Source organism: Equus caballus, chromosome 14 (genome assembly GCF_041296265.1).
Source record: "Equus caballus isolate H_3958 breed thoroughbred chromosome 14, TB-T2T, whole genome shotgun sequence".
NCBI classification, from domain to species: Eukaryota; Metazoa; Chordata; class Mammalia; order Perissodactyla; family Equidae; genus Equus; species Equus caballus.
In genome coordinates this window covers 108,496,738-108,518,770 of record NC_091697.1, presented here as the reverse complement: position 1 = coordinate 108,518,770, position 22,033 = coordinate 108,496,738, and the positions used below count along the sequence as shown (strand labels likewise).

At 40.5% G+C, this 22,033-nt stretch overlaps 3 protein-coding genes across 8 annotated transcripts in view; 1 reads left to right on the top strand and 2 right to left on the bottom strand.

Moving 5' to 3' along the window:
- Positions 1-5,988: 5,988 nt before the first annotated feature.
- AK6 (adenylate kinase 6) lies at positions 5,989-21,115 on the bottom strand. Of its 3 annotated transcripts, none has more exons than XM_023618254.2 (5): positions 20,319-20,477; positions 17,497-17,589; positions 9,540-9,598; positions 9,291-9,436; positions 5,989-6,488 (listed from the first exon to the last, which is right to left on the bottom strand). In XM_023618254.2, exons 1-5 carry the CDS (start codon positions 20,380-20,382, stop codon positions 6,296-6,298), a joined length of 555 nt encoding a protein of 184 aa, XP_023474022.1. In that variant the 5' UTR covers positions 20,383-20,477; the 3' UTR covers positions 5,989-6,295. The 3 variants fall into 3 exon arrangements, with proteins under 3 accessions (XP_023474022.1, XP_023474023.1, XP_070089647.1); XM_023618255.2 differs by lacking the exon at positions 20,319-20,477 and adding an exon at positions 19,999-20,312; XM_070233546.1 differs by lacking the exons at positions 5,989-6,488; positions 9,291-9,436; positions 9,540-9,598; positions 20,319-20,477 and adding exons at positions 15,698-16,731; positions 20,500-21,115.
- Positions 15,698-16,714, bottom strand: TAF9 (TATA-box binding protein associated factor 9). Its single transcript, XM_070233545.1, has one exon. The coding sequence runs from the start codon at positions 16,712-16,714 to the stop codon at positions 15,917-15,919; it is 798 nt and encodes a 265-aa protein (XP_070089646.1). The 3' UTR covers positions 15,698-15,916.
- Positions 20,666-22,033, top strand: part of RAD17 (RAD17 checkpoint clamp loader component) — a 32,036-nt gene continuing 30,668 nt past the window's right edge. For 2 of the 4 annotated variants that reach the window (XM_023618251.2, XM_005599645.4), the window contains exon 1: positions 20,671-20,803. In XM_023618251.2, the coding sequence (XP_023474019.1) occupies positions 20,788-20,803 (16 nt within the window). In that variant the 5' untranslated portion in view covers positions 20,671-20,787. Of the gene's footprint in view, positions 20,804-22,033 lie in introns of all 4 variants that reach the window. The other 2 variants (XM_070233544.1, XM_023618252.2) reach the window with 2 other exon arrangements.

Here is a 22,033-nt window from a genome sequence, read left to right as displayed (position 1 = left end):
GGTGCTGGGAAAACTGGACAGCCACATGCAAAAGATTGAAAATTGACCATTCTTTTTCACCACACACCAAAATAAACTCAAAATGGATCAAAGACCTAAAGATTAGGCCTGAAACAATAAGTCTTCTGGAAGAGAATATAGGCAGTACACTCTTTGACATCAGTTTCAAAAGAATCTTTTGGACACTATAACTCCTCAGCTGAGGGAAACAATAGAAAGAATAAACAAATGGGACTTCATCAGACTAAAGAGCTTCTTCAAGGCAAGGGAAAACAGGATTGAAACAAGAAAACAGCTCACTAATTGGGAAAAAATATTTACAAGCCACTTATCCGGCAAAGGGTTAATCTCCATAATATACAAAGAACTCACACGGCTTAACAACAAAAAAACAAACAACCCGATCAAAAAATGGGCAGAGGACATGAACAGACATTTCTCAAAAGAAGATATGAATATGGCCAATAGACACATGAAAAGATGTTCATCATCGCTAATCATCAGGGAAATGCAAATCAAAACTACACTAAGATATCACCTTACACCTGTTAGATTGGCAAAAACATCCAAAACCAAGAGCGACAAATGTTGGAGAGGTTGTGGAGAAAAAGGAACCCTCATACACTGTTGGTGGGAATGCAAACTGGTACAGCCACTATGGAAAACACTATGGAGATTTCTCAAAAAGTTAAAAATAGAAATACCCTATGACCCAGCCATCCCATTACTGGGTATCTATCCTAAGAATCTGAAATCAGAAATCCCAAGAGTCCCTTGCACCCCTATGTTCATCGCAGCATTATTTACAATAGCCAAGACGTGGAACCAACCTACATGCCCAGAAACTGATGATTGGATAAAGAAGATATGGTATATATACACAATGGAATACTACTCAGCCATAAAAAAAGACAAAATTGGCCCATTCACAGCAACGTGGATGGACCTCGAGGGTATTATGTTAAGCGAAATAAGCCAGTCAGAGAAAGACGAACTCTATATGACTCCACTCATAGGTGGAAGTTAATATATTGACAAGGAGATCTGATCGGTGGTTAGCAGGGAAAAGGGGGGGGTTGGGGGGAGGGCACAAAGGGGGAAGTGGTGTACCCACAACATGACTAACAAAAATGTACAACTAGAATCTCACAAGGTTGTAATCTATCATAACATTAATAATAAAAAAAAAAGCTGTAATTAAAATAACAAGAAGTGTAAAAAGGAAAAGGTGCAGAATTTGACATTTTGTAACAGGAAAAACAAATCTATTCTGGTTTCAGGAGAGGCTTCCAAGAAGAAATCATATTTAATCTAAGCCCTGAGGGTAAAGCCTGGTGAATAGGATCAGGAAGGATGGCAGCCCTGACTGAGATTCCATCTAAGCAACAGCACATGAAAATGCCCCAGGGCTGTGATAAGCTAGTTTAAGAGAACTTGGGAAAAGAAGGAAAGCACACAGCACACGGGTAGGAAAGGTGGGCAGATTATGCATGGCATTAAACCATGTCACTGTGTTTTCCCTCTCCTTCCTTAGTCTTTGTATACACACTTCCATTCATGCTCTAAGTATGTTACCAAAGTTCTCTAAGATCTAGAAGACAAAATAGTATCTTAAAGTGTTATACTTTCCAATTTAATGTCCTGACAATTCCTGGATTTTAAAATCAGTTTCCCTATTGTCAAATAGTGTATCTGAATTGACTCGTGTATTGACAAAATTAATGTCATCAATAAATAACACTTTAAGAATAATAGTGTTTTATCTGATTATATGACACAGCTCCATGATCCAGACATACCATAAAAATGATAACTAGTAAATCAGTTATTCTAAAGATATATAGACTGCTCTATGTGTGCACGTATAAAAATTTTAGAGAAGTGATGCCAGCAATGTGGCAGAGTGAGCTGTTGCCTTTATGTCTCCCCTTCTGAATTATAACTAAACAGACATTCATTGACCAACAGAGGATACCCACAGAGCTCAGCAGGACACCTGAGAGACTCATGCAGCTACGCATCTGAAGGTGGATGGACTGGGTCCCTTGGAAGCAGTGGAGATAGGTGAGCACTCCCCTACCTCCCCAGCAGCAGTGAGCCAGGTCGTGGGTCTTCACACAGTGGCCAGTGCTACTCTAAGAGGAGACAGGGACAGCCCAGACTGCAGGTGAACGCCATCCCAGCCAGCAGGATCGCCTGCCATGGCACCAAGGCCCTGCCAGTGGGAACACAGCTTGGTGTGACTGTGAGAAGAGGTGGCAGCAGCCCTGCATGAAAGCACAAACACTTTCCTGGCTGGTGGGAGCCCCCATTGTGCCACCACGGCCCCACAAGAGGGAACGCACCTCGGCATGACTGTAAGAAGAGGAGGCAGCAGCCGTGCGCATGTGCATGAACACTTTCCTGGCTGGCAGGAGCACCCACCATGCCAGTAGGGCTCTGACAAGTGGCCCCAGCTTAGACCATGTGAAGAAGACCACTCAACAAGCACGGCAACTGGCACAAGTGTAAGCGGAGGCAATGGCAATACGGTATGTGCGGGAACACCACCCCAGCTTATGGGAGCACCCACCATACTCACACAACTTCCAGTAGACAGAGTGGGATCAGAAACACAGCTCCTGCTTCCCCCAGTGGTAGCCGGAGGAATCTGTGACCTGATACTACCACAAATGCAATAGCAAAGGATAGCTTGATCAAAAACCATGAAAAACAACAGTAACACTTCAGAGGAGAAGAAAAAAGACAAGTCTCCAGAAACCAACCCTGAACTCCCAGAAATTAACAATCTAAGTGACAGAGAATTCAAAATAGCTGTCAAAAAGAAACTCAATGAGTTATGAGAAAACTCAGAAAGACAGTTCAATGAAATCAGGAATGAAATTAATGAGCAGAAGGAATACTTCACCAAAGAGACTGAAACTCTATAAAGAAACAAACAAATTCTGGAGGTGAAGAACACAATCACAGAGATAAAAATAATCTAGAATCCTTAAAAAATAGAGCTAAATTATGGAGTACAGAACTAGAGATTTAGAGGATAGAAATATAGAAATGCTTCAGGTGGAGAAGAGACAACTAAGATTTTTTTAAAATGAAGGAGTTCTTCGAGAAACATCTAACTCAATTAGGACATGAAAAATAAGGATTATAGATATTCCAGAGGGAAAAGTGAGGGAGAAAGGAGCAGAGTTTTTTCAAAAACAATAGCTCAGAACTTCCCAAACCTGGGGAAGAAATTGGACATAAAAATACATGAAGCAAATAGAACTCCTAATTACATCAATGCAAAAAGACCTTCTCCAAGGCATATATCAGCAAAATTGGCAAAGTAAATGACAAAGAAAAAATACTAAGAGCAGCAAGGTGGAAGAAGAAAATCTACAAAGGAACCCCTATCAGGCTTTCAGTGGATTTCTTGACATAAACCTTACAGGCTAGGAGAGAGTGGAAAGATACGTTCAAAATACTGAAAGACAAAAACTTTCAGTCAAGAATACTCTATCCAGCTAAACTATCCTTCAGATATGATGGAGAAATAAAAGCTTTCCCAGATAAACAAAAACTGAGGGAGTTCATCGCCACTAGACCTCCCCTATAAGAAATGACCAAGGATGCCCTCATATCTGAAACAAAAAGGCAAAGGTCTACAAAGCTTTGAGCAAGAAGATAACTAGACAGACAAAATCAGAATACTGCAGCTCTCTTTCAGAACATGGTGGCAAACACTTAATTATGACTTAAAAGATAAAGAGAAGGATAGCATCAAAAATAACCATAAACACTTCATTTTACTCACAAACTCACAACACAAAACAGCATTGTTTGCAAAAACAATATCTCAGAAGGGAAAGAGGAAAGGGGTGGAACCTGCTTAGGCTAATAGAGATAAGAGGCTAACAGAAAATGGGCTATCTCATCTACGAGATCTTTTATACAAACCTCATGGTAACCATTAAACAACAACAAAAAAAAAAATCAGAGCAAAGCCACAATTTGCAAATAAAGAGAAAAGTGAGAAAACCACCACAGAAAACCACCAAACTGAAATGGCAGTCAGAAATACAAGGGAAGAGAAACAGTGGAAACATAGAAAAACTACTAAACGAGACAGAATGGCAGCATTAAGCCCTCATATATCAGTAATCACTCTAAATGTAAATGGATTTAATTCTCCAATCAAAAGACACAGAGAAGCTGGTGGATTAAAGAACAAGACCCAACAGTATGCTGCCTCCAGGAAACACATCTGAGATCTAAAGACAGACACAGGCTCAGAATGCAGGAATGGAAGATGATATTCCTCTTGGTCAAACTAGATAAAGCTTTCCTAATTTTGTTGATCTTTTTAAATCAAGTTTTTGGTTTTCTCGTTGTTTTGAGAGTTCCTTATATATTCTAGATACAAGTCTGTTTCATATATGCATTTTGCATTTCTCCCAATCTGTGGCTTTTGCTTTTATTTTCTCAATGTCTTTTGGAGAGAAGAAGAGCCTGCTAGGATGGAATCCTGATGCTGATGCTTCCTAGCTGTGATCCTGGGTAAGTCACTTAACCCTTCTGTGCCTTAATTCCATCGCCTGTAGTGGAAATAATAATAACACCTACCTCAGACAGTAGTCATGTGGATTAAGAGAGTTCACTTTTGAAGTGTGTTTAAAAGAGTGCCTGGCACATAGTAAAATACGTGTTATTCTTTCCTGTCATTCTTGCATCATTGTTTGTAATAGTAGAAAGCTGGAAACAACCTAAATGTCCATCAATAGGGGACCGAGATGAGATAAAAACCAATCATAGCACATGCTTAATGGAATTCTACACAAATATTAACAAGGTTAGGGATCCAAAGATGTACAAATGACTAATAGGCACATGAAAAGAGGCTCAACATCATTAGTCATTAGGGAAATGTAAATTAAAACAAAATGAACATGGCTGTGCATCCACAGGATGACTATTAGATGAATGGCATTGGCAAGGATGTGGAGAAATTAGATCCCAATACATGGGTGGTGGGGATGCAACATAATGCAACCACTTTGGAAAACAGTTTGGTATTTCCTCAAAAACTTAAACTCAGTTGCAATATATACCCTTGTGGGTATATACCGAAGAGAAGTGAAAACATACATCCACACAAAAACTTGTATTCATATCATGAATATAAACACACATAGTCATAGCAGAATTCATAATACCCAAAGTGGATACAACCCAATTGTGCAACTGATGGAATGGATAGACAAAATGTGGTAGAGCCATACAGTGGAATTTTAGCCATAAAAAGGAATGAAGCACTGACACATGCTACAACATAGATGAACCTTGAAAACATTATTCTGAGAGAAAGAAGCCAGACACAGAAGGCCACATATTGTATGATCCAATTTATATGAAATGTCCAGAATATGCAAATCCATAGAGACAAAGTAGATTAGTGATTGCCAGGGGCTGGGAGAAGGGACGAATGGGAAGGGGCTGCTAATGGGTACGGACTGCTTTTGGGTGGGGTGATGAAAATCTTACAGAACTAGATACTGGCGATGGCTGCACAATCTTGAGAATATGATAAAAACTAGTAGATTGTATACTTTAAAATGGTGAATTTTATGATACATGAATTGTACCTTAATTTAAAAAAAAAAGAATAGGGAGGTATGTATTACCTGACATGGTATAATCTCCAAAACACATTAAATGGAAAAAGAAAACACAGAACAGTGCACATGGTATGCTACCATATGCATAAAAAAATAATGTACACACACACACACACTTTGCAGGCACAAAATCTCTGAAAAGGTACACAGGACCCAGTACACTACTCCCCAGAGCGGGGCATCGGGTGGCTGAGGCACAGGCGGCTGGGAGGGAAGCCCACCTTCCCAGCGCACCTTTGTACCTGTTGAATTTTATACAGAGAGCAAGTACTACTCCTTCCTTTTTGTTCAGTTTAAAGGAGGAAATAAAAATGGAAAACTCTGATGCTTTATCTTTAGTCAAGCTTTATTTTAAGAGATCATCTTCATATTCTTCTGTAATAAACTTAAAAGATATCCACCCATTTGGTCAGATTTATTTATTTTTTAGCAATTGAAGCATTAAACGATGAGCTTTTACTCTCAATCCTTAGCAACATTATATTCATTATACTTGAGATTGTTAGAAACCTTTATACCGTCCACCTAACAGACCTGCAGTGCTGCTTAATAGGAAAGCTTTACTGATAATCGGACAATGCATACGACGTGGGCAGAGACATCAAGAGCGACTGCAAAGTGGCCAGTCCTGGAAGTCAAGAGCTATGATCTTTGACCCACTGCTCGATCCATTTCAATATCTGATTGATATTATCTTCCAGATCTTCTGGCGTATTGCTGGGCAGCTGATGCACTATTTCTTCCTTGTAAGATGCTAATGCTTCTTCATGAAGAACTTGAAAAATTTCACACTGAATATTGTCTTTCAGCTTCTTCTCATTATAACCCCTAGAAGGCAAAGAGAAGATGGGCAAACCAAACGGCATGAACAGGAGTGTCAGGAACAGACCAGAAACTGGACACTTTTGAATACATGAAAAACCATGCAAAAAGACTTCTTGTGGTCTCTTTACCTGGAGAAAATAGACGGGCCCCTGTAAATATAAGAGACGTCTTTGACAAGAGGGTTAAACTTAGGACCAATGTATCGATTTGTCTGAATTTTTCCACCTATAATTTGTCAGCCACTCAATGAACAAATATGTCTAGCTACTTCGAGCCAGATTCTAAGCTGAGATGGTAAGAGATCTATAGCATGGTCTTAGATTTCAAAAGAGGCAGAGAGTTAAGATACAGACAGAGGAACAAACAGATGGTGGGTAATATGACAAGATGCATGCGACAGGAGTACTACAGACTAACCAGGCACTTGATCACACAGATGGATCCACACTTTACCAATCCCAAAGACACTGAAAATAATTTATGTAATCTTTAGGGAGATATGTAAACTAGCCAACTAATTAGCTAGTGAAAAAATAAAGAAAATCCAAACTCAAATTAGTTAAACCTTGTAACAATCAAAATTAAATTGAACTACTTAAAAAGTGATTACTTTATAAAAAGACAACCCACAGAATAGGAGAAAATGTTTGCAAATCATGTATCTGATAAGGGACTTGTATCTAAAATACACAAAGAACTTTTGTATCTTAATAAAAAAGGATGCATAACCCAATTAAAAACTGTGCAAAGGATATGAATAGATATTTCTCTAAAGGAGATATACAAATGGCCAATACGCACATGAAAAGATGCTCAACATCATTAGCCATCAGGGAAATGCAAATCAAAACCACAATGGGATCCCACTTCACACCCACTAGGATGGCTACAATCAAAAAGACAGACAATAACAAGTGTTGGCGACGATATGGAGATAAATAGAGCCTTCACACACTACTCTGGGGAATGTAAAATGGTGCAGCCACCTTGGAAAACAGTCTGACAGTTCCTCAAAAGGTTACACATAGAGTTACCATATCAGCCAGCAATCCCATTCCTAGAGAAATTCCATACCCAAGATAAATGAATATACAATGTCCACACAAAAACATGTGCACAAATGTTCCTAACAGCATTATTTATACCAGCCAAAAAGCAGAAACAACTCAAGTGTGTATAAGCTGATAAATGGATAAATAAAATACGGTAAAGCCATACAATGGGAATATTATTTGACAATAAAAAGAAATGACATACTGGTACATGCTAAAACACAGGTGAACCTTGAAAGCATTATGCAAGTGAAAGAAGCCAGACACAAAATACCACATATTATATGATTTCACTAATATGAAATGTCCAGAACAGGCAAATCCACAGAGACAGAAAGTAAATCACTGGTTGCCCAGGACTGGAGACTGAGGGAAAATGGGGAGTGGCTACTAATGGGAATGGGGTTTTTTGGGGGAGTGATGAACATTTTCTAAAATTGGCTGTAGTATGCACAACTCTGTGAATATACTAAAAACCATTGAACAGTATAGTTCAAATGGATGAATTGTATAGTATATGAATTTACCTCAATAAAGCTTTCCTTTTTTTTAAAGGTGATTACTTTGTAACTTTTTCCATGGCTAAAAACAAAAAGGACTAGCTCTCTCCTAGTTTTTTCATACCTTAGTCAATCTTTGGCTATTTACATAAAAGAGTAATTTTTTTTTATTTTTTTTTTTTTGCTGAGGAAGATTTGCCCTGAATTAACATCTGTGCCAATCTTCCTCTATTTTCTATGTGGGTCACTGCCTCAGCAGGTCACTCCTTGCAGGTCCACACCTGCAAACTGAACCCGAGCCACTAAAGTGGAGCACACCAAACTTAACAACTAGGCCACGGGGCTGGCCCCAAACAGCAATTTTTAACAAAAATTTTAAATTGTCTTGTTTGAGAAGAGGCATACGTACCATATGGTCTCTATGACTTCAAATTACTGTTCAAATACTTTTAATGGCTTTCACTGCCTAAAGAAAGATAGTGAACGTTTTAGGTCTAGCTCCAACCTAACTTTCCCTACATATATGCTATTTTCCTTTAGTGCACGGATTTTGTGAGTATCCCTTCCAATGGTGGTTAGCCAGAGATAACCAGTCAGTGAGAAGCACAAAATTCCAAACCTGACCTTAAGCAAACTTCTGGAGCTTTCCTTCCTGAGACTGCCCTCAAAATTCCTCTAGAACCCCCATCTTCCCACACTTTGAATCAAAAGACAGTGGGAAAACGTTTTCCATAAATTCTTTTTTTTTTTTTTTTTTTTTGGTTATTCTGGATTAAATCTGATACTCTCTCAGAGGGACTAACTCAAATAAGTTTGAAAGGTTGTGAAAGGTTGATTTATCTTGTTGGTTTCTCATAGGCTTTCCCATTCCTGTTGTGAGGATCATTTCAGTGGGCAATGTTCATTCAATAGCAAAGAACATGTTACTGGCGTGTCTGTTGTCCTAGCAAGGTCTTACACTAAGAAAAAAGCATGACCACATAGGGCGGCCATATAGTACACTGCACTGGGCCCACCTGTCAGTCGAGGCATTCATCACTCAGTCACAAACCACTGCCTGTGTTTTACAAATGCATCTTTTTCTCTCAGATGCAGAATGTTGGTACCATATAGACTTGGTTTATAACAGAAGACCAAATAAAGTAGTCACATTTTCAAATAGAACCCTTTATCATGGTAGTATTGGCCAATTTCAGGAATCTGAATGAAAGTTTATATTAAACTTTAAGAATTCAATGTTTCCCCTTTCTTACCTTGTTTCAAGTCTTTTGTACAATACACTGTTATCTGTTTTCAGCACAAAAACTATATGAAACCAGCGTTCAGGGAAGAAATCACAACCATGGTAGTCAACAATAACTCCACCTTCACTCATTTGGTTTTCTAACTCATCAACCACCTGTAAGAAAGCGGGGGAAAAAAGATATTCCGTAAAAAAAACTGGGGTCAACTTTCCTATTAAATTAAAAAAAAATGTATACTTTATAAGAAATTGCACTTACTCTATCTTCATCTAAAATGGGACAATCATACTCCTCATCATAGCCATCATACAGCTCTCCTAGAAGAGATTTATGTGCCTTGTGAAAGCAGTATTTTCTAAGTAATTGATTTTCAATTAATTCTAGACTGTAGGATAGGAAATACACCATAAGTACTCTTCAGAGACAGAGGGCAATAACACAATAGATGTCACACGGACACCAAACATAAAGAACAATGCGGGTAAATCTGAGTTTTGTCTAGAGGGAAACTTGGATCGCAATGTACCTGAGACTGTCTTAGCTGTCAAAATTGAGGCCGAGTAGAAAGAATGAGTAACAGCCAAATGCAGAATTTGTGGGCTATTAGCAGAAGAGGACTGCATTATTCCAGTAAGCTACAGATTGGTGGGAAGAGGGGACACATGGATAGAAACCCTCTCAGGCACATTAACAGCAGAGTAAGTTCCAAATTTATTAGGCCAAGGTATGAAACCTATTCAAGGCAACAATGGGTTCTCAATTCCAGAAATGAACGCTCTGCCACTGAGGTCACACCCCCATGGGGTTTGGGGAAGGAGAGTCAGTACCCAGATGCTCCTGAACAATATCTTTACTTGTATTTTTCCAGCATCCCAAAAAGCCAAGAGTTAACTATCTTATTTCAGAAGGCAAAACAAGAACAATGGGCAGTTATAAAGAAGGCAGACTTAAATCTAACATGAGAACTTTCCAACAAATCGGAGCTGGCTTTCAGAGGAAGTCTTACTTCAGAAGGCGCGCATGTCAATCCCACCCTCCCCTGAATCCCCAGGAGGCTGTAGTGAGGCAGGCTTAGGTCATCCTTGTAGCCATCTCTAAAGGCACCTCTTTTCCCCTAATATTTCAACATAAGTTGAAACTAGGTTAAAGTGAGCTTGAGTTCTGAAGTGACAAAGGGCAGTCCTGAGGGCTAGTGGACGGCACAGAGGCAGGTGTACCTGTCCCACCTGGGGGTCTGTGGACTGATCGCGGGCACGTGTGCCACCTCTCCAGCCCTGCAGTGTGGCCTCCGCCTCCTTGGGCTCCTGCTCAGCTACCAGAAATCCTATCAGCCTAAGAAAGTAAACGGTCTTGGTGTGGGGACAACTGGTCAACAATTTAGAAAGCAATCTAAATCCTTACTTCGTATCACAAACTCTAGGTGGAGAAGGGCTAATTTCTTAATTCCAAAGATAACCAGTGAAAAATTTATCTAATCTATAAAGCAGTGATTCATTTGAGCTTGAAGAAATAAAATGACTAAAACAAACAAAATGTAAATCTCCGTTCCATGAAAAATACTACGACTTTAATAAAAAAAAAAAAGAACAGACTGGGAGAAATATTTCATAGTAGGACAAAGAATTGAAATGTAGATTATATAAAGGCCTTAAAAATCAAAATAAAAATAAGTAGTTTAACAAAGAATAAGAATTCACACAGGACGGAAAAGATAATTCATAAACAAACATGAAAAGAAGTTGGACTTTCCCAGCTATTAAAGAGATGCAAATGAAAATGAGCCTTTTTACGCCTGTTATATTAGTTATATATGTAAATAGTAAATTGCCTCTGGAAATTTATCATAAAAATAATTTTTAAAATGTTATACCCATTCAGAGATTTCCTCTACCATTTAATTTCCAATCAGAAAAAAATTATAAGTGATAAAATGATAAAAAAAAGTTCAACAATAGGGAAAAAGTTAAATCTTGGTTTACTAACTTGATGAAATATTACGTGAGTAAAGTTAAGGAAAATAAGGATTAGGTAGTTTAAAAACACTACGTAGTACAGACTAGGTAGCAACATGATAAATGCTCATGATACAAGCAGTAAAACATAAAAAGCAGAATTCAAAGTTATCTGCAACAGGGACAAAGATTAGAAGAAAAATGAAAGATGGAACTAAGTTAGTAGGATGTGAAGTACTTTTCCTTTGTATTATTTTTAAAATATTGAGTTTTTTTACAATGCCACAAAATCCAAGACTACCTATAGCTGATTCTGTACATGCGGCAGTCTGGGGTAGATTATGTTGAATCCCTTCATCTTTTACATCCTGGACTTAAAAGAGTAGTGAAATCTTTAAAAACATACACTGTCTAAAATCTAACTATTGCAATATTAACTTTCAGAACTAAGTCTTTATACTGCAATGCTGAAATGCAGCATTTCTTGAATCATGTTACTACGTTTTAACATAATACTGTAATGCAAGCTTTCAAACTTTTATCAAACACCATGTGACTGCAGGGTAATGAGGACATCACAGAGAACAAATGAACGGAAGACACACACAGTCCTTCCCTCAGAGCCTACAACAGGATGAGAGAGGAAACTACACTATGGCAATACTGTAATGTCACGCTCCGTGCTGCCATAGGAGCAACAGGATGGGCAGCTAGTACGTTAGGAACATAAACCTGGGCTATGATGGGAGGCTTCCTGGAGGAAATGGCTTCTAAGTGGAGACCTGAAGCAGTTAACGGGGGAAAAAAGGTAGGGAAGACTATTCTCGACAGAGAAAACACGCTATTCAAAGGTAGAGGGACTTCCATGGGAGGGAAGTCTTTCAGAACAACTAGAAAATAGGTGGTAAGGGGTCAGGTAAACTGAGGCCAGATCAAAAAGGGCCTTGAAGGCTGCATGGAGTTGAGACTTTTCCTAAGGCAAAGAAAAATCATTAAAGTATTTTTAGCAGGAAATGACATGATGAGTTTCAAATTTTTAAAAATCATTTTGGTTTCTGTGGGAGAATGAGTCAGAAGAAAGCAAATCCAGAAGCCTGAATATGGTATCAAGGTAGCAGAATTGTAGCTCGGCGAGGACCCTAACCTGTGCTGAAGGGAATGGAGAGAAATGGATGGATTCTAAACTTCGCTTCAAATTTCCAAAGAAAGAGGAAAAAGTTACGCAACTTCAGAAAGTTCCCATTGGAATTCAAATTTATAGTTGTCTACACATAGAATCTTAATCTAGCAAAGATGAAAGGGCTTGATCTAATTACCAAAAGCTTAGAAAACTTAATCAATTTTCTAAGCAGTTTCAGGATTTCTTTAAGGATGTATTACTTGCAGGAAAAAACCAATTGTGGTGCCAGAGTTGAAAGGCTAAGTTGTTACCTCAAAAGACCTGTCCAGCTACTCAGTCAAGCTATAAAACTGCGACGTTTTCTTTAACTGCTATCCTAGAAGTTATTACACACTCACGTGAAAGCTGTTCTTTAATGATACTAGGGTGCTGGTTATCTATTTTGATGCCGTTCCAATACTTATAACGTTTTCAGATTCCTTCCTTTGGAAACTCATTTGCCACATTTACCTCAATCCAACAAGAAGCTTATAACCATAATGCAATTAGTACAAGACGTTAATTGGTTTAGTATTGAGGGCTTTGACACCAGCCTTTTACGTAGAGAGAACAGCAATGAATTCTGCTCAGACACATTAGAGGGCACCAGAGATGGGACAGCTGAGCTGGGCCTTTCAGAGTTGTTTGTAAGGCAGACAAAGAAGGGCATCTACAGGTGAAGGGAACAGCATGCCCAAAGGCGGGGAAGTGGGAAATCCAGCATTTGAGGAACAGTGCACTGTGGGTGGGCTGAAGGGACACAGGGCAGAGGGGCTGCAGGTAAGGCTGAAGGTAAACTGAGGTCAGTTCGTAGTCTCCTATGCGTACGGAGGGTGGACTTACCAGCAGAGTTCAAGTCAGGCAGTCCGTCTCCTCCTTTTTAAAGGACATAATGATGATGCAGGAGGGAAGAGACACTGAAGAACAGGAAATTCAGCCCCAGTAGTCTTAGGAAAAGGATGGGGCACCACAGGGACACAGCCCCAGTGGTCTCAGGAACGGGATGGAGCACCACGGGGATTCTTCAGACAAACGATCAAGATTTAGAGAAAGTGGATCTGTGCATTATGTGAATGTGTTTGTACATGGAGGGGTAGGAATCAGGAGTGGGGTAGTCAGAGATGACTTCAGAGCATGTACTTTCTAAACATATTAATTTGGAGGCGTCTGGGAACTACCCAAATGGTTATGGTTAGTAGGTGTCTAGAAACCGGGCTAAGTTTTAACTACAAATTTTAAGAGTCATCAGCATAGGGAGTGACTAGTCCTGAATGAGTGAGATTACTAGAGGGAGGGGCAGAATTACAAAACGGCTGCAGTGAAATCATGGGGAACAAGGTATATGGTGGGAGACACCCATGGGGAAGTTAGTTTCAACGGCTTCCAGAGATAGCTTCCAGTTGAAGGGAAAAAATGGGATACAGCAGTTAGGGCGGGGAGAGCAAACTTCTCCTGTGAAGGGCCAGACAGTAAACACTTCAGGCTTTGTGGGCTAGTTCTAGTTAGTGGTTCCTATAAGAAGAACAGATGTAAACCCCTGGGTTAGAAACAGATCCAAGATTCTAAGTGTTGAGGGCCAGCAACGCTTTGCAACCTCTATTGAATGGATCCAACATCAATATAGTTATATTACTTGTCTAGACCTACGGGCATCCTGGAGTAGGATCAGAGGCTGAAGATGATAAACTGGAGGCAGGAAAGTTAAGAACGCTGGTGAAGTGTAATTGACACCTGCACAGGGGAAGGGCAGCAGTGAGGAGGAATCTGAGACTGCACGAACAGGGACAGAAAAGGCATTCTTAGTCACACCCCTTAGGACTCCCAACAGTTTTATTAAGCTAATTCCCCACCTAATTTTTCCTGCCTTGGTCCCAAATGGCATAGGATAGCCTCTTACAAATACAGCAATTCAACATGATTACTAGGATGGCAATAAACTCCACTTAGGCTTATTTGTTTAAAACCAGTTTCGGTTTTTTTCAGTCTCATTTCTGTAGAGCAGGGTTTCTCAATGGAAACCACTACTGACATTGTGAACCTGGTAATTCTGTTATGGGATGGAGGGCTGTCCTGGGAATTGTAGGGTATTCAGCAGAATCCCTGGACTCCATCCATTAGATGTCAGCAGTAACTCCCCTAAACGCAGTCATGACAACCAAAAATGTCTTCACAAGTTGCCAAATGTCCCTGAAAGGCAACCCCCCCCCAGTTGAAACCCACTGCCTTACAGATGATTGCATGCTTTCCCTCAAAATATATCACCACTGACAAAAAGGAGGCTGGATGTCTCAGAATAGCATCTGGGAAAAAAATCTGGTACATTGTGAGAAACCTTATAAAGTACCTCATCTAACACCATGTCAAATCAGACCACAAATCTTTCATCTGGCATTATGGGAAGGGAAGAAACTAATACTTTTCCTTTAAGGCTTACATTCCATCTCATGAAATCATCTCATCAATAAAACACAAAAAGGACGGTTGGGACTAAACACCATTAGGTGGACATACGACTGGCTCAAACGGTGTGAGTACAGGCAGGAGAGGACCCAGCTGTCTAGTGCTGCTGTTCCTCTCAAGGCTGCTCATGACATATTAGACAGCAACTTCGCTTAGAAGCATTAAATCGAGTGGGAGATATCAGAACTGGGACACATGATGGAAACCGACTACAGCATGTGACTCTGAAATCACTTGTCAAAATGGTAAAGTTCAACAGGCAAAGGAACACCAGATTTCATAAAGGTATAAGGTGGAGACTGACTAGCTATGTACAATAGCAACAAAGATCTAAGATTTATGAACTATAACTTAAATGCCAGACCCAAATTAAAAATAGGAGCATGATACTGACTTACATAGTATCAAGAATACAACAACAAAGATGCACAAAACTGACCTGCAAAAAGGGATATAGGAAAAAAATTTTTAATTTCTTAAAGTGGGGAGATACTGGAAGACACATTAAGGGTCCTTAAATATAACCAAAGGGATAGAAACTCGGAGCTGGGAAGAAGGTGGGCAACTGAGGAAGATAAATCCAAACAGATGAGGATTCACTACGAATAGAAATCCTGACTGAGTGACTACCCAAAAAGGAGACACGGTTAGAACTTAAAACTTGCAGTCTGAGAGAACGGACCAGAAGAGAGACTCGGCCGAAGACTGCACTATGACCCACACAGCTGATGACACTGAAGGTGATGAAGTGACGGCAACAACTTCAAGTCGTTGCAACTGTTACTCCTGTTGTAATAATGAGGGGGACAGTGCTTCCAAAAATATAAATGCCAAAGTACCAACAATGAAATTGATGAATGACAACTTTATTTTTTACACTTAAAGGCTCATGAAAAACCATTACTAATCCTATTAAAGAAAATCCAACATCTCAATTGAAAAGTATGGTAACTATATTTACTCATTAAATACTACTTAAGTTTTCTAACACATCAGCATGCGTGTTTAATCTCAGTACAGTGGATTCAAGACCAAGTATCCACATTACAAGCATCAAGGCTAGATTACAAATTATCATAGTCATCATCGTCGTCATCATCGTCATCATCATCATCTTCACGCTTTCTTTTCGATGTATTTGATGATTCACTGGGAGTATTCTGTGATGACACCATGTTAGTGGTAATAAGAATGTTTTTGGACCCGATTAATGACGGATTAATCAGAACATTCTGAACTGCTGATGTTGCAGGAATGGACGCTTTTACAGCTGGGGACTGCGAGGTGGGCATCTGCACCGTAAACCTCTGCCCTGTGAGGGATACTGGAGTCCCTACCTTGGTTGAAACAGACACGGTCTGTGGGGTTGGTGTGCCAAGAGTGGGAGTACTTGGTCTGCTAGTAACTGAACCAACACTTAACCGCGGAACTGTTATTCTTCCCGCAGAAGTAGATGCCTTTTTCTGTAAAGACTTAAGTCTATAATTTGGAGCAGTCAAACAATATCTATCAGGTGGCAACCTAGGGCCCGAATAGGGCTTGATCAATGGCAAAGGGGTTTGATTTCTTTGCCGTGCAATATCCAATAAAAAATCTCTTGGGGGAGGAGAGGTAAAAGACTGGTCAGCACGACACTGGATTGCCAATCGCACATCATCGGCATCAACAGTAGCTTTCTTAGCATGGCTTGAATAAATTTTTGCATCATCTAGAATTGTGGTCACATATCGGAAGGCAAACTCCAACATCTGATTTATAACTCTTGGCTCGTACTCTGTAATGCCCATATCCTTCAGGATCTGTGCCATCATCTGTGCATCTTTCGGCATGCTCTTGGGAGAAGCCATCTTGCCAGACTCCATGCTATCCGTTGATCAGACTTCAGATCATTTGAAAGAAATATGTATATTAGATCAAACCTGAAATTATTACTTTAGTAGCAACTGTCAGGAATTTAAAAAATTTTTCAAACATATTAAATTTTTTAAGTACATTTCAATTCTTTAAACGTATATTAAGTCTTTTAAATTTTAATGAGGCTCATAAAGTTCCCTTTAAATCTACTGAGTTTCTGCCCCATACAAATCATTATAGAATAGAAAAAGATGAAGACACAAACAAGGGAGTGATAAAAGATTGGGGGAAAACAGGGTAAAATCACTTTAGAATACGTGCAGTTGCGTGCAGGCATGCAACTATCAAACTAATCTAAGAAAACACCACAGGACAGTCATGTCCTACTGCGTGAGTTCAAAATAACCAGTCCTTCCAGCGAGACCAGTATCCTGTCTCCACAGATAAGCTGAGCACCAGCCGAACCTTCACGTGTTCACCCATCCCAAAACATGCTCCCTCTTCCTCAGACTCAGATTCTATCTACCCTAAGTCCGGTCTCCTCACAGGAGCCTTCCCAATTACTACTGTCCACAGCAACTGCTAACCAATTTGGGGGGCGGGGGTAGCAATCTAGTGGTCAACATAACTAGGACGTAGCATTCAGACACACACTTTCTCTTTCTATTGGTCCCCAACAGAGCATAAATTCCTTCATGGCCACCTTTCTCTGCTTTTGTCCCCTCCAGCAAGTATAGTACTAATACTCCATTCTTTTTTTTTTTAAACAAATCTAACAAGTGTCCCTTACCTTCTCGAGCTAAATCACCCACATTAATGTATTTCAGTCCTGATCTTGATGCAAGTTCTTTGCCTAGCGTGGTTTTTCCAACCCCTGGCGTACCTGTAAGACAAGCCACAGAAAAATACTGTTTATGAAATACTTATTAGACTTTAGCCACCTATCTACCCTTCTCAAGGTTCCTAACAACTGAAATGAAAAGTTTCCTAATTAGTAATCCTTTGTGAATTAATATACACTATGACCTAATGAAAACTACCCAAAGCATGTTCAAGGTCAGACTCTCGCCCAGTGTATCTGACTCCACCAGGAGTGGGGCTGCGGGTGATTCCGATGCCACTTCAGACTGCCTGCCACCACCATGGAAATTCCCAGAATAAAACAGCCATCTCAAATAAATTACCGTCATTTATGTCAATTTCTAAAAAAAAATTACGAAATCATTCATAGAAAAATTTAAGCAGCATGAAAGATAAATATCATTTCCACTACAGACCCCCATGCTCTTCCTTAGAGGCAACCAATGTAAACCAACTTCTTATATATATTTCCAAAGAACTCCTAAGCATGTGTTTGTGTACACACACGTATATGCACATGTATAATAGCATACAATTTATGTATATATACACACACATATAGGAGCATACGTTTGTGTACACACGCGTATATGCACATGTATAATAGCACACAATTTATGTATATATACACACACATATAGGAGCATATGTGTTTGTGTACACACACGTATATGCACATGTATAATAGCATACAATTTATGTATATATACACACACATATAGGAGCATATGTGTTTGTGTACACACACGTATATGCACATGTATAATAGCATACAATTTATGTATATATACACACACATATAGGAGCATATGTTTGTGTACACATGCGTATATGCACATGTATAATAGCATACAATTTATGTATATATACACACACATATAGGAGCATATGTGTTTGTGTACACACACGTATATGCACATGTATAATAGCATACAATTTATGTATATATACACACACATATAGGAGCATATGTGTTTGTGTACACACGCGTATATGCACATGTATAATAGCATACAATTTATGTATATATACACACACATATAGGAGCATATGTGTTTGTGTACACACACGTATATGCACATGTATAATAGCATACAATTTACGTATATATATACACACACATATAGGAGCATATGTGTTTGTGTACACACGCGTATATGCACATGTATAATAGCATACAATTTATGTATATATACACACACATATAGGAGCATATGTGTTTGTGTACACACACGTATATGCACATGTATAATAGCATACAATTTACGTATATATATACACACACATATAGGAGCATATGTGTTTGTGTACACACGCGTATATGCACATGTATAATAGCACACAATTTATGTATATATACACACACATATAGGAGCATATGTTTGTGTACACACGCGTATATGCACATGTATAATAGCATACAATTTATGTATATATACACACATATATAGGAGCATATATACATAAACACACTGTATATCCTTTTACACAAACAGCAATACAATACGCTGTTCTTCACTTTCCCTTTTTTACATCTATTATATTTCAAAATAATCAAACGCATAACTTTCAGCCATTCAGGTTTAATACCACTGATATTATAAAAGTTAACCATTATAATTAAAGACAAGAGGGATAAATCAAGTCTCCATATAAAAGACAACAACATTTACCTCAAATCCACTATAATGCGCTAAGTTTGAACCTTGGACTCACCAAGTTTTCAATAAAATGCTCATATTTAGATTTTTTACAATATGGCCTAATATTAAATAACCAGACCCAAACAAGTCGGATGTTGTAAAATCTTCCCCTAAAGGAATTTTAAAGGCTAAACATTAATTTGTTGAGAGGCTGATCTGCAGCTCTCAGAAACAGACGAGACTTGTGCGCTGTCAACGAGCTTACGTTTTGCTAAGTGATAAAACTTTATTGCTTCGTTTCCACAAAGAATGTCTCATTTTTTCTGTGTTGCAATAACATCTACACCTATTAGATCTGATTAGATTTCTAACCAGATAAATTAGAAAAACCCATCAGATTTTCCTATGATGCTATGAGCTGCTACAACTCAATAAACATTTCCAGAGTCACACGACCAGCAATAAGATTCTTTAAAGCCGTTAGGCGGTATTTTAGTGCCCCTCACATACACCAAGCGCCCTGAGGATGGATCCAAAGACCCAGACGGGCCCCCACGGTCAGCCCGGGAGCTTCACAGCATCTCTACACGACAAACGACCAGAGGTGCTCAATAGATGCCTTTTCTTCTCGAGAAAAAAGCTTCGGATGCTAACTCAACACACGTACACAGTAAATTAACCACCCTCCGCCACAAACACGCGAACCCTTTCACCGACGCCTGATTCTCAGCACGGAGAGCAGACGGACGGCCGGGAAGGCCGAGGGCCTGCGCCACGAACAGACCCACCGGGGCCAGCCGCCCGACAGGATCTCGCGGAAACCCCAAAGGCCACCCCGCCCGCTGGAGAATCGGCAGCCATTTCAGGAGCAGGAGCCGGATTCAGAGGCCCAGCCGCTCTCCGGCCGGCGGACGTGGACTGGTCTGCCGGCCCTCCCTCAGCGGGCGGCCTCGGCCCACCGAAGCGACGCGCCGGCCCTGTCCCGTATCCCGCCGCGGGCGCCAGCCCGTCCCAAGGCCGCACAACCGCCAGGCCGCGCGAAGCGCTCCGAGCCCGAGGCCCGCGCTCCCAGCACCCCCCACCCGCCCCTCCGGCCGCGCGCCCTGACCCGTGAGCAGGATGTTGGGAAGCAACATGGTCCTCGCGCGACGAGTCCGGGCGCCTCGACCCATGCGCCTGCGCACAACAGGAGGAGTCGGAAGGGCGCCCTGCCGCGAGTGCCTGTGGCAACAAGGTCTTCGAGGCCCCGCGCGGCTCTGCCCGCCCATCCCCACCTCCTAGTCACAAACCATTGGTTAACGTGGCCTTCTCTGACACGCCTCCATCGCAGGGTCCGAGGCAGGGGCAGAGGTCGGGTTCGCGCTGTGAGTCGGGCAGGGCGCTGGACGCCTAAGTCACTCGCGCCGTTGGCGGCCCCTGCCTTTCGGGCTGCGTCGCGGAAGCGCCCACCGGTCTGGAAGGTCCCCGGGAGGCGGGTCCTTCGAGAGGCTCGGCGCTGAGTCTGGGTAGGGCCAGGTGGTTGCCCGTCCACCTGGAGCGGGACTTGGGCTCCTCCGCTCATCTCCGCCCGTGAGGGGATGCAGCTCCTGGCAAGTAAGACCGCCGCGGCTGTGGCTGTGGTGTCTCTGTGTCCTAGAGGCGCGAGTCCATCTCTGCCTGCACGCCTTCCCGGACCTTGTCGCTCCTCCCCCCGACCTGCCCATCCCATTTGGGGACGAGACGGGTGGGGGTGTAGATCGCCGGCCTGGAACCGGGCCCGCAAACTCATCGCGGTGCTCTGCTGATTAGCAGCCTTACGTTGGACGAATGTCTGAGCTTAGTGTCCCCTGTGCAGTGCGTAGGGTGGTGGTGGGTCTGCTGGAAGTATTCTTGAGGTCTTTTCGACCTCTGACGTCTCATTTTGGGAACCTGGCATCATCGGGGACAGTTACGTGCTTTTTAAAGGAGGTGACTGTCAGTCTTGCTTTCAAAGAGCGACTGGAGTCCTGACCTTAACAGTCTGCGCCTTCTGTTTCGACCTGCCAACTGTGTTTACTCAAATCCGTGTTTTTTCCACCTGTGTACGTCTTTGAAACTCCAAAGCAAAAGCGCTCCCTAATCGTACACGATTTGTATGTGTGTGTGTGTACGACCTGTTTTCTAGTGTGTGGAAGTATTTACATATTGTAAACTATGTGTGCCTCCAAATAAAAAAGTTCGATACACCTTCTAATTTATGTTTGTAGACCTTAAAAAACTTCCCTTCTGGATAACTTAAAATTGGTGAATTCATTAGTTTGTATAAACATTGAAGAATTATGAAAGTCGGAAAACACACTGTTGCCAAAAAAATTCTAATATATTCAAATAAGAAAAGCATCTTATAGGAAAAATTTACAGTAAGATTTAAAGTCTTTGACCAAAGTAAGTGATAAGTCTGAATTCATTGTATGGTGGAGGGTTTTTTTGAAATTTTGGTAATGAAAAACTGCAACTAATTTGAGATGAGAGAGATCTTAATTTTTGGTATAAAAACTGCACAAATAGAATGTAATTTTTTTAAATCAGAAAAGGTACGTACACACAAATATGTGGTTTTTCTATTTTCTCTAATATGTTATTGAGTTCATATGAAAAACTTTACATTTATAACACCACAAATAGATTGACACAGTTATAGTCGTTAAAAGTAAAGTTTACTTTGGCATTTTGGCTTCTTGCTTCACCTATGTTTGCTATGTTCTCTTTCACTAATTCTTGAGCTTTAATTTATTATGCTATTGATTATATCGGTATGTGTTAATTACTGTACTCCTGGTTTACAGTCTTTCTTAATTTGAGATT